Source organism: Thermobia domestica, chromosome 7 (assembly GCF_964235325.1).
Source record: "Thermobia domestica chromosome 7, izTheDome1.hap1.1, whole genome shotgun sequence".
Taxonomy (NCBI): domain Eukaryota; kingdom Metazoa; phylum Arthropoda; class Insecta; order Zygentoma; family Lepismatidae; genus Thermobia; species Thermobia domestica.
In genome coordinates this window covers 257,076,182-257,088,983 of record NC_137460.1, presented here as the reverse complement: position 1 = coordinate 257,088,983, position 12,802 = coordinate 257,076,182, and the positions used below count along the sequence as shown (strand labels likewise).

The window sequence follows — 12,802 nt, the reverse complement described above, 5'->3', positions numbered from 1 at the left end:
ACCAGATAGGAGAACAGTACTCAATAGTGGGAGTAAGATATGACTTATAGAACAAGCTTAAGGAATAGGACTTTTTATGTCCGTGAAGCAATAAAGGAGTCCTAGTTTTCTCATAGCAGTACAAGATATTGTGCTTTTATGATCCGCAAAAGTAAGCTTACTGTCAATGGTAACACCAAGATCTCTGAAAGAGGTGACAGGATTTATGTTCTGATGACCAATTTTGTAGATGTGGTTTATAAGTTCCGTTTTTTAGAGAAATCGTAAGAGAAGCACATTTTTCGAGGTTTAAATTAAGTTTCGAAAAGTTACACCACTTGAGAAGAATAGAAGCATCATCCTGAAGAGCAAGAGCATCGTACCCTGATTTATATAGGTATAGGTACATTTTCGTTCTTACTGATTTTCTAAGAGAACTATGCAACGTAGTATGAATCCAATACCAGTTATTTCAGGCAGCTTTGAAATAGTTATTACGACGCTGGATAAACATCAACAGATACAAACCATGTATGTGCATGGCGTAGTTACATTCACATATTCATTGTGCAACTGTGTGTTTTAAATAAACGAACAATTTCTTAACGAGAAATGTTATCCTGAAATGAGCATATACATAATTAAATCTCGGTACAATAATTCCACAAGCAGCTAGTCAGAAATTTCTATCAAATCTTCAGATCGAAAACTTTTCAAAGAAATATGATTTGGCTGAGGCCTTTAAAGTTTGTAGAAGAAGGACGTAAACGTTTCCTTCAAATAATTCCGTACTCAAGAGCCACATGTTCTGAAACTACGAGAACTAGTTGGCTATTCTGATTATCTTATTGTGAAACACTTGCTTAGTAGTTCTAACAATAATCGCTAAAACTTTGCTCTCTGGAAAATCACAGTAAAATAGTGCACCGTTATGTTAGTATGAAGGATATTTGTATTGATAATTTCGCACTACTGACAATTCAAATTCATAGAGATCCCCACAAAACCAATCCAAAGTACTTCCAAAGTTGGTATAACTAATACTTCTTCCGATCCAACAGTTGCCCAAAATGTTTCGAATTCATACTTTGAACATGTCTCTAGACAAACTATTCAAGAGTTTTCAGTAGCACAATAGCATAATCATAGTTGTAAAGATTAACACTTTTGTTCACTTGGAACATAGCTTCATAGAATCATGCAGTTTTCGAAACTAAAATTCGGCGATTCTACATTCCCGGAAAGTAAATTCTCACAGTCAAAGCGTCTGTTAGAACTTTGATCGTGTGGTTCATAGACACGAATCAATTTGAAAAGTATATCTCTTAGGTCTCAAAACACAAGACACAATGGATTCACTAATGCCAGCTCTCGTATATCTGGTCGGGGAGATACTTTTCAACAATTTTTACAGATTACGCTACTATGAGACTTTCTAGGGTCTTTCGTTAATTTTGAGTGGGTGGGGTTGGAAAATATTTCTCGTTCTCGGTATCGCTTACTTAACATTTCTACAATCAACTGAACAAACGTCACCTGAAAATCACAGGTCCGTGAACTTGGCCCCTAACGTTAGTGCTTAATTAGTGTAGGAGCTACAAGCAAAAAACCTTTGGGGGGCCAAGTTCACGCTGCCCCCCACTTCAAGCAAAAACGAAATAATTAGTGCCATTCGTTAGTGCATCGTTAGTGCTTCCTAGTGCAACAACCCGTGACGTTAGTGCTTCATTAGTGTAAGCCCTAGAGACAAAACAATGGTACACACTGCCCCCCCCCCGCTTCAAGCAATAAGGAAAGGAATAGTGCCGTTCGTTAGTGCATCGCTAGTGCTTCTAGAAAATACTAAATGTTTCGTTAGTGCTTCACTATTAGTGTAGATATAGTCAATTATAAGTCACGAAACTCCCATAAGAAATGCATGGGGAATTTTTCATTGCGTCAAATTACCGCCAAATTCGAAAGCACTATTGACCTCTTCTACTACAAGCGTTAGTGCATCGTTAGCGTTTCTTACTGCAAAAACCGCTAACGTTAGTGCTTCATTAGTGTAGGAGCTATAAAGAAAAAAACATTTGGGGGGAGCAAGTTCACGCTGCCCCTCACTTCAAGCATTAACGATAAAATTAGTACCATTCGTTAGTGCATCGTTAGTGCTCCTAGAAAACACTTATAGTTTCGTTAGTGCTTAAATATTAGTGTGGTTATGACTAATTACTCCCATAAGAAATTGCATGGGGAATTTTTCATTGCGTCGAATTACCGCCGAATACAAAAGCACTAATGAATACTTGTAGTGCAATCCTTAGTGCATCGTTAGTGCTTCTTAGTGCAACAACCCTAACATTAGTGCTTGATTAGTACAGGTACTACAAGTAAAAACACTTTGGGCCTAGCGTGAACTTGGCCCCCACTTTGAGTACTAACGAAAAGATTAGTGCTATTCGTTAGTATATCGTTAGTGCTTTCAGAAAATACTAATGGTTTCGTTAGTGCTTCACTATTAGTTTAGATATAGCCAATTGTAAGTCACGAAACTCCCGTACGAAATGCATGGGGAGTTTTTCATTGCGTTAAATTACTGCCAAATTCAAAAGCACTAATGATCTCTTTCAGTGCAATCGTTAGTGCATCGTTAGTACTTTTTAGTGCACCAACCCTAACGTTAGTGCTTCATTAGTGTAGGAATTACAAGTGAAAAACCCTTTGGGCCTAGCGTGAACTTGGCCCCCCCACTTTGAGCACTAACGAAAAGATTAGTGTAATTCGTTAGTATATCGTTAGTGCTTTCTGAAAATACTAATAGTTTCGTTAGTGTTTCATTATTAGTGTAGATATAGCCAATTGTAAGTCACAAAACTCCCATAAGAAATGCATGGGGAATTTTTCATTGCGTTTAATTACCGCCAAATTCGAAAGCACTAATGATCTCTTTCAGTGCAATTGTTAGTGCATCGTTAGTACTTCTTAGTGCACCAACCCTAACGTTAGTGCTTGATTAGTACAGGAACTACAAGTAAAAAACACTTTGGGCCTAGCGTGAACTTGGCCCCCCCACGTTGAGTACTAACTAAAAGATTAGTGCCCTTCGTTAGTATATCGTTAGTGCTTCCAGAAAATACTTATAGTTTCGTTAGTGCTTCATTATTAGTGTAGATATAGCCAATTGTAAGTCACGAAACTCCCTTAAGAAATGCATGGGGAATTTTTCATTGCGTCAAATTACCGCCAAATTCGAAAGCACTAATGATATATTTTAGTGCAATCGTTAGTGCCTATTAGTGCGCCAACAATAACATTAGTGCTTCATTAGTGTAGGAACTACAAGTACAAACCCTTTGAGCCTAGCGTGAACTTGGCCTCCCACTTTGAGCACTAACGAAAGATTAGTGCCATTAGTTAGTATATTGTTAGTGCTCTCAGAAAATACTAATAGTTTTGTTAGTTCTTCACTATTAGTGTAGATATAGAAAATTGTAAGTCACGAAACTCCCATAAGAAATGCATGGGAATTTTTCATTGCGTTAAATTAACGCCAAATTCAAAAGCACTAATGATCTGTTTTAGTGCAATCCTTAGTGCATCGTTAGTGCTTTTTAGTTCGCCAAGCCCAACGTTAGTGCTTCATTAGTGTAGGAACTACAAGTAAAAAAATCCTTTGAGCCTAACGTGAACTTTGCCCCCCAGTTTAAGCACTAACGAAAAGGTTATTATAATTCGATAGTGCATCGTTTATGCTTGTAGAAAATACTAATAGTTTCGTTAGTGCTTCACTATTAGTGTAGATATAGCCAATTATAAGTCACGAAACTCCCATAAAAATACATGGGGTATTTTTCATTGTGTTAAATTCCCGAACGTAATAGTAACCAATACACTAATATATGGTTATTAGTGCTTTTAAATTTGGTGGAAGAATTTTATAAAATGGAAAATGCTACGTGTCTAAATTTAGTCCCGCACGCATCTCAAATACTAAAAAAACGTTTGACATGGTTAGTGCATTGTTAGTACCCATTAGTACACTAAACTCTAACGTTAGTGCTTTGATTCAACTCTACATTAGTGAACATTATTTGCAAGACTAAATTGAATTCTTTCTAATTCTACAATTATTGTCCTACAAAGGTGAGATAGACGTCAAAAGTTAGTGCATCCTTATTGCTTCCCGAAACACGAAGCATTAGTGTTAGCGCGATTATAGTTTAAGAGTTATAAGTGAATAACTCACTCTGTGCTAAATTTAATTTTACAATAATTATCCTACAAAGGTTGAACAAACGTCAAGGATTAGTACATCGTTAGTGCTCTGAAAGACACTAAGCATTAATGTTACTGCTATCATAGTTTAGGGGTCAAAAATGAATAACTCGGAGGGGGGCTACTTTAGATCTTTAAATTATGTACAATTTTACGTTAATTGTCTGACAGAAATGGACCAAACCAGCGTTTAGTCCTCCGCTGAATAAGCACTAATGCTAGTGTTATAATTTAAGTGTTATTAACGAATAACACGCACGAGCCTAAATTCAAATTTCTCGAATTTTACAATAATTGTTAATCCAAAGGTAGGATAATCGCTAAAGGATCGTGCCTTTTTAGTTCTTCAAAAATACTAAGCATTGACGATAGTGCTATCACAGTTTAGGAGTTATCAGTGAATAACTCGGACGGAACTCAATTAAAATTTATCGAATTTTACAATAATTGTGTAAAAATTGAAAAAAACTGAAGTTAGCCCCGCTCGAGTTATTTGGTAAAACTCCTAAACTGTGACGGCAGTGACGTTAAGTGATTAGTGTTTCATGAACCACTAAACAGTCACTAACCTTCGGCGGTTATCTTACCGTTGTGGGACAATTAGTGTGAAATTCGAAAATTTAAATTCAGCCCTATCCGGACTATTCATGAAAGCACTAACGAGAATGCTTAATGTTTCATAGGCTCTACCAATGCAGTAAGCGCTTGTGTTTGTCCTACTTTTTTGTTGCAATTACTGTAAAACTGTTTAAGTTAAAAAACCTAAAGTTAGACCGGGTTGAGTTTTCATTAATAAGTCCAGAAATATGATAGCACTAACGTTAGTACTTCTTATTTTTTGAAGCGTTAAGGATGCACTATCCTTTAAAGTTTGTCCTACCTTTGTGAGAAAATTAGTGTTTTTCGATACTTTTAAATTCAGTCTCGTCCGAGTTATTCATTAATAATTCCCAAATTACAATTTCACTAACGCTGTGCTAACCTTTGACGATTATTCCACCTCTGTGAGACAATTATTGTAAACTTCGATAAATTTAAATTTAGCCTGGAATGTGTTATTCACTTATAACTCCTAAACTATGACAGCAATCAGTGTTTAATAGGGCTCTATTAATGCACTACCCACTGATGTTAGTCCCACTTTTGTGGCACAAGTACTAAAAAAAATGTGTAAAAGTTGAAAAATCTAAAGTTAGCCCCAAACGAGTTATTCATTAATAACTACTAAAGTATGATAGTGCTATCGTTACTGTTTAGTGCACTAATGTGAAATTACTTAGCACTAAACATGTAAATAGTTTTACTAGCACTTGAGAATCGTGCGGGGCTAAATTTAGACACAGCATTTTTCATTTTGTAAATTTCCCACATATTTAAAAGCACTAATAACCACATATAGTGTAATGGTTATAGTATAATGTAGTGTTAGTACCTCTTATTGCAGAACGCCAAACATTAGTGCATCAACAGTATGGACGGTAGAAAATAAAACTTAGGGGAAGCTAACTATACGCTAGTCAATAAAAGCATTCACGATGAGAAGCATTAATGTTCGGACTTGGTACATTAGCAAGCAATAACGAAACACTAACGATGCCACGAGAAGAGACAACTACTGCATTTGAATTTCGTGAGAATTTGACCTAATGAAAAAATCCCCATCTTTTTCCTATGGGAGTTTCGTGACTTATAATTGCCTATATCTACACTAATAGTGAAGCACTAACGAAATTATTAGTATCTTACATAAGCATTAACAAAGCAATAACGAATGGCACTAATCTCTTCGTTAGTGCTCAAGCTGGGGGGCCAAGTTCACGCTAGTCTCAAAGGGTTTTTTACTTGAAGTTCCTACACTAATGAAGCACTAATGTTAGGGTTGGTGCACTAATAAGCACTAACGATTGCACTACGAGAAGTCATTCGTGCTTTTGAATTTGGCGGTAATTTAACGCAATAAAAAATTCCCCATGCATTTCTTATGGGAGTTTCGTGACTTTCAATTGGCTATATCTACACTAATAGTGAAGCACTAACGAAACTATTAGTATTTTCCGGAAGCACTAACGATATACTAACGAAGGGCGCTAATCTTTTCGTTAGTGCTCAAAGTGGGGGGGCCAAGTTCAAGCTAGGCCCAAAGGGTTTTTCACTTGTAGTTCCTACACTAATGAAGCACTAACGTTAGGGTTGGCGCACTAAAAAGTACTAACAATGCACTTACGATCGCACTAAAAGAGATCATTAGTGCTTTTGAATTTGGCGGTAATTCGACGCAATGAAAAATTCCCCATGCATTTCTTATGGGAGTTTCATGACATGTAATTAGCCATAACCACAGTAATATTTAAGCACTAACGAAACTATAAGTGTTTTCTAGAAGCACTAACGATGCACTAACGAATGGTACTAATTTTATCGTAATGCTTGAAGTGGGGGGCAGCGTGAACTTGACCCCCCAAATGTTTTTTTTCTTTATAATTTCTACACTAATGAAACACTAACGTTAGCGGGTTTTGCAGTAAGAAGTGCTAACGATGCACTAACGATTGCACTAGAAGAGGTCAATAGTGCTTTGCAATTTGGTGGTAATTTGACGCAATGAAAAATTCCCCATGCATTTCTTATGGGAGTTTCGTGACTTATAATTGGCTATATCTACACTAATAGTGAAGCACTAACGAAACATTTAGTATTTTCTAGATACACTAACGATGCACTAACGAACGGCACTATTCCTTTCCTTATTGCTTGAAGTGGGGGGGCAGTGTGCATTGTTTTGGCTCTAGGACTTACACTAATGAAGCACTAACGTCACGGGTTGTTGCACTAGGAAGCACTAACGATGCACTAACGAATGGCACTAATTATTTCGTTAGTGGTTGAAGTAGGGGGCAGCGTGAACTTGCCCCCCCCCCAAAGTTTTTTTTGCTTGTAGCTCCTACACTAATTAAGCACTAACGTTAGGGGTTGGTGCACTAAGAAGCACTAACGATGCACTAACGATTGACACTAATTTTATCGTTAGTGCTCAAAGTGTGGGGGTCAAGTTGACAGACGTGAAAATCACATCTTTTTCTATTTTACATTTAATATCCAATCATTCTATATCCAATCATTCATGATGGTACTGTATCTTACGGTGTCTGAATAATACCTGTATGAAGTCATCTACGAGGAACTGCATTTTACAGTCTCTCAATCATTCTGATATCCAATAATCCACGATGAAATTAATGGAATTGTTTTTACGGCCTCTCAATCACTTAGGTACGCAGTTATCCACGATGAAACACTAGTTTCGGTCCCTCAATCATTCCGGTATGCAATCATCCACGATATAACTGTAGCTTGGTTCTGTAACTTCAGCAAGAACTTTGCTAATGACGTAAACTCGGGTACGTTACCCGAAATGAGAGAAATGAAGCTTTACGTTTCATATACCATTCATTATTTCCCTTTGCAATGAACAGAAAACACACACTTACTACAAACACGAACTTATAATCGTGGCACACTATGGACAGTGCTGGTCAATCTTACTTATTTATCAAGAGTGAGATGCCAATTACATGTATTTAGTAATACATTGAAAGTATATATTTTTAACTAAATTTTGAGTTTGGGAAGTACAGGCCAGCCTATTAGTTTCAATCTCTTTGTTTTCGTATATTTCATCAACATTTTTAACATAGCTTATATAGTTTCTTGTCTTTTCTCGATTTACCCTGAGTAAACAAAACATATTTCTAAGTAGTTATCGTTTGTAAACTCAAAAAACTGATCAAAATTGTTCTTCCTCTAATTCATAATTTCTTGAAACCGTGATTTCTAACTCACTTTTCCAATTACAGATTGCTTTTTTCCATTGAAATTTGGCATCCTTTCCCAGCTCTAAGTCTATATGAGGCGTCCTTGTGCAGTGTAAAGAGGAATGAGTATATTCAGTGTTTTCCATTCGTAGACCAACCGAAAACTCCTGGCACCAAAGGGGTACACTAGGCACTAGACTAGATGGGAGTGTTCTGTTGGCTACCGCATGGACCTCTGGTGTACTTGCTTTTTAAGTCAGATTCCCAGTGCGACATTGTACAACATAATTTCCATTAAAAGAAACTTGTTTTATTCATTGTAGGCGGCAGATTTGGAACCATCAACATATTACAAGTTTAAAATAAATGGGATGACCACTGTTCTTGGTGAAGCAGCAGAAATAGTCAGAAAGACAGGACTATTTTCACCTGTGATTGAGGGAAAGGTGATTGTTTTAAATTATACGGTCACCAACACAAGCTTCGATATACAGCTGCCTCCTGCGAACGCAAAGCTTACAAACAGAAGGTATGTAATGTTTATACTCTAATAATATACTATAATATTTAGAATACGATAGAACAGAAGTCGATTTTCCCTACGGCAATAACTATAAAAAATGTGGTTTATAACGTTTGCCTGATAACGTTTTAAGTAAGAAATGATAGAGTAAAACATCGCCTTCGCAGGTGTTTCAATGGAGCACTTTCTCCCTTGCTCCGAGCTCTGTAACTAATCAAAAAGTCGCAAGCAGGTAAAAAATAGGCCAATCAAAGTACCATTTCATAGAATGCCCGAAATACTCAGACTGTACAAAATAATTAAGACTGTCAGGCAATTTTAACTTTTTTTCAGGAATGATGAGCATTTTAGTGAATAAATACTAGCCTTTATTCGTGAGATTAAATATTACACATTCTCTGAGAATTTTGCTTTTTGTCTTCCCTTGTGATATTATTATTATTATTATTATTATTATTAATATTATTATTATTATTATTATTATATCAGTAGTAGTAGTAGTAGTAGGTATTTTTCTTCTTACTTACTTTCTAATTGTTTTCTTTGTTAGCTTATATTTCAAGAATCTATTAATTATATAAAGGTTCCAAGAATGTTCTGTCACTTTTTCACCTACCACCTTCGCACATCGATATGTCACCTAAGACGTATCTGGAAGATCAAAAATAGTCCCCATTAGCATCACCGAACTTTTGCCAACATTATGGAAAGTCATGGATTCTATTACGGTAGAACTCGGTGGACCATGAAGCGAAAATATTATCAACTACATTTTGCACCTCTACTAGGGATTCAAACTGGTATTCTTTAAGATGATTGTCCAAGAAATGCAACAAGTGATAATCGGAAGGTGTAATGTTCGGGTAGCATGGCGGATGCAATAGTGTTTCCCATCCAAGGCGTAGTATGGTGTCCCGGGTCATCCTAGCCATGTGAGGCTTAGCGTTGTCCTGTACCAGAAGGACCTCTTTGCGATTCAGAAGTGTTGGCTCCAGAGTTTTGAGTTTCTCTTAAACACGGCTCAACAACTTACCGTACACAATTGCATTGATCCTCTGATCAGCTGGTAGCAGTTTCCGGTTCATGATGCCGCGAGCAGTCCAATAAACACACATGAATAACTTCTTCTCATGCAGTGCTAGATTTGTCTGTTTTTGAACCGGTTCATGAGTTGCTAGCCAATGAGGATGGCGCCATGGACTTCGTAGAGGACCCACTTCTCATGACATGTCAACACCCTGTCCAGAAATGGATCCAACGTCAGACAAGAGGACGAAGAAACACAGGTGTCTGCTTGCGTTGCCTTCTGACCCGAAGTCAAATAATGTGGGATACATCGACCGAACTTGTAGTACCTCCGAAGTTGATAGAAGTCTACCAAATGGTTTCTCCATTGACAGTGAATTGTAGTCCGAGTTCCTCACATATCCGGTCACTGTTCGCTTCAATTTCTGCCTGAAGTTCTTCATTTTGTGCATGCGTTGGTCTTCCGGTACGTGGTGGTTCTTCCAGTGTTTCGTCACCGTCCGTCAACTTGATAAACCACTGCCGCACTGTCCACATAGTCATGACACGCTCACCAAAGGCCTGGCATATCTTCCGCCCCGCTGCAGCGGCGTTTGATCCCAGTTTTAACTCGTAGAGCATACACCTCCTTAAGACACTCTGTGGAGGTCCCATGATCACTCTGTCCTTACGCAACTTCACGGTGTAACTGAACTTTCACAACCAGGTGGTATGTTTAATATACCCACAACAACAACTGGACCTTCGTCTTATCTCCATTTGCATTCAACTCACGGTGTGAGAGCCAATTGAACACAGACCTCCACAAAAAGCGACAGAACTTTCTTGCTTACCTTTGTATTTGACATTCATTAATTTTGTTTTATTCTATATTTGGTTACAATTTTAAACCCTTCTTAAAGTCTGTTTTTAGAGGTTATTGTTTTTATTTCGGAAGATATTTTGTGAATGTATTTGTTAGGCATTGGCCTTTCTGCAACGAAAGGAAATTGCCTTGAGGCAGACATACTCATTCAAGTCCAATGAAGGAGTATATATTACAATATTTCAGTTGGGCACAGTTAAAGATAATTTTAACCTGGAGGACTTTCCGTACATGTTCCAGTTCATCTTTCTTTAATAGACATTATGTATCTGTCTGTCGTCAGCTTTTCGAATAAGAAGGTGTAATCTAGGGCATAGATAGACCTTCACCTGTTCTAATTGCATAAGAAACTTTTCTACCTCGGGGATGTCAGAATTTGGAGGAACATGAAAATGAATGCAAACATAGAAAAGGATAAGTTCCAAAACGATTGGTATTATCGATGGTGGATTAGAATTTAACATCTCTCTCAGCAGCAAGACTGCATTATATGTGGACCTAAGAAGGTATCCGATATGCATGATACTGAAAGGAATCGAACCCAGCTGTGCATCATGTGTTGAATCCATAGTTTTGGTATCGCCAAGGTGATTTTTGACAGTCTTAATTACCATTAAGCCCAAGTTTAGGCAAGATGGGACATGTCGCCTGGCCCACGGACTTGCAATGCAAAGACGTTGCTCTTAGTTATTGATTTATTTTAATCATGTAAAGAGGCATAACGCTGAAGGCTTTGCCATTCCTTATTTATTTATTTATTTATTTATTTATTCATTACAGTCATATTGGCAGCTGCAATGTCCAAGGCATTTCTCTTGTCATTTATTTATTTCACTAATGTTGACAGGGGTAAGGCCTCTTTTATATTTAATTCACTCACTTTTTTACTTTAAAATATGATTTATTCCATAAACTTTATCCTCCCCGTGTGGAAAAAACTGGTATTTCAGATAAAGGTTAATCATAATTTGATAGAAAGCATACTTTTTGTAAAAAAAAAAATGAAATCATGCGTTTAAATCTTGTTGTTAGATAATTTAAGTTAATCTAAACAATCGATACATGGAAAACAATGATAAGTAACAAAAAAAAAAACATGAAACAAGCAAGTGCTAAGAAAGACGGTAAAATGCAAGATACTTTAACAATATGTAATTTTGTACAACAATACTACGTAAACTCAAATTAATATAAGGATCCGCCTCACTTCAGGTGATTTGGTTGGTTGGTTGACTTAGAGTCTTGCGCCTCTTTAAGCGTTTTCACTATATTAAGTGGATATATAAATTAAGATGCAGCCGGCATCGCATGAGATCCCATGGGAAACGAACCCACTTCTCTCGCATCGAAAATCACGTATGATGATCATATATCCAAGAGAACTCGTACCTGATATGAGCCTTCATCACCATTACCAAAGAACAAAATATTTTTTCACGTAGATAGTACTTACGAGTTGAGTGAGTAATGAGAGGAGAAAATCTTGAGAATCTCTGTTGTTAATCAGACTGTAGGTATTCAATTATAAACTCGAAAAACGGAAGAGCAGAGGAGGTCTTGAAGCGCCAACCTGATGCTCCTCAAGCTAGACCTGAAGAGGTTTGACCTTCTGAGATGCATGTTGTTACGTGGAAGACTGCACAGTCATCAGTGATTAGCATCTGTACTATACGGTAGAACTGTTTTCCAAAAATGACTATAATTACTGGCAATGGCATGCACTTTGAGAGAAGTAATAGTAGCAAGTGGGAACAGGAGAAGTGATAATTTTGTAGTGGAACAAGAGGCGAAGATAAATCAAAAGCTATTGATGGAATACCAGATGATCCGTCAATCAGTTGATCGATTCCATCGAAGGTCTCTTGCCTTCCTTTATGACAGAGATATCACAATTCCAATATGGAAAGAAGAAAAGGGTTCCTGATGTGTGACTTTTCGTTAGCGACCCATCTATCTAAATGATTTTCGTTAGTGTCAATTTACAGAGTATGTGAGGTTTGTGTCTTTGTGAACGAGCTGTGTCTTTGACATATAGTGGGATAAGTTATTTGTCCATAATTGGTGTTTACACGCGGAGGTTTAATTAAGCTTTGTTTTAATTAAGGTCACAATTCGAATCAAATTAAATCATTTGCCCTTTTACCCCAGAAATTATTCATGACATACAGACATTAATTTTTAAACCCCAGGATCACGCAAATTAAAGAGTTTGTATTTTTCATTTGGAGCATTTAGTGTACAAAGAAATGAAGCCCAGTTACCAAAATTGTGAGAAAAACAGATATTATGTTTGTACGGACTTAAATAAACGGAAAAGTTAACACTGTTTTTTAACATTAT

General features: G+C 37.0%; 1 protein-coding gene across 1 annotated transcript in view; it reads left to right on the top strand.

Annotated features, from left to right (window-relative positions):
- Positions 1-12,802, top strand: part of LOC145690849 (uncharacterized) — a 269,031-nt gene that overhangs the window by 217,426 nt on the left and 38,803 nt on the right. Inside the window, exon 24 of the mRNA XM_081766211.1 lies at positions 8,372-8,577. Coding sequence (XP_081622337.1) covers positions 8,372-8,577 — 206 coding nt within the window. The remainder of the gene's footprint in view (positions 1-8,371; positions 8,578-12,802) is intronic.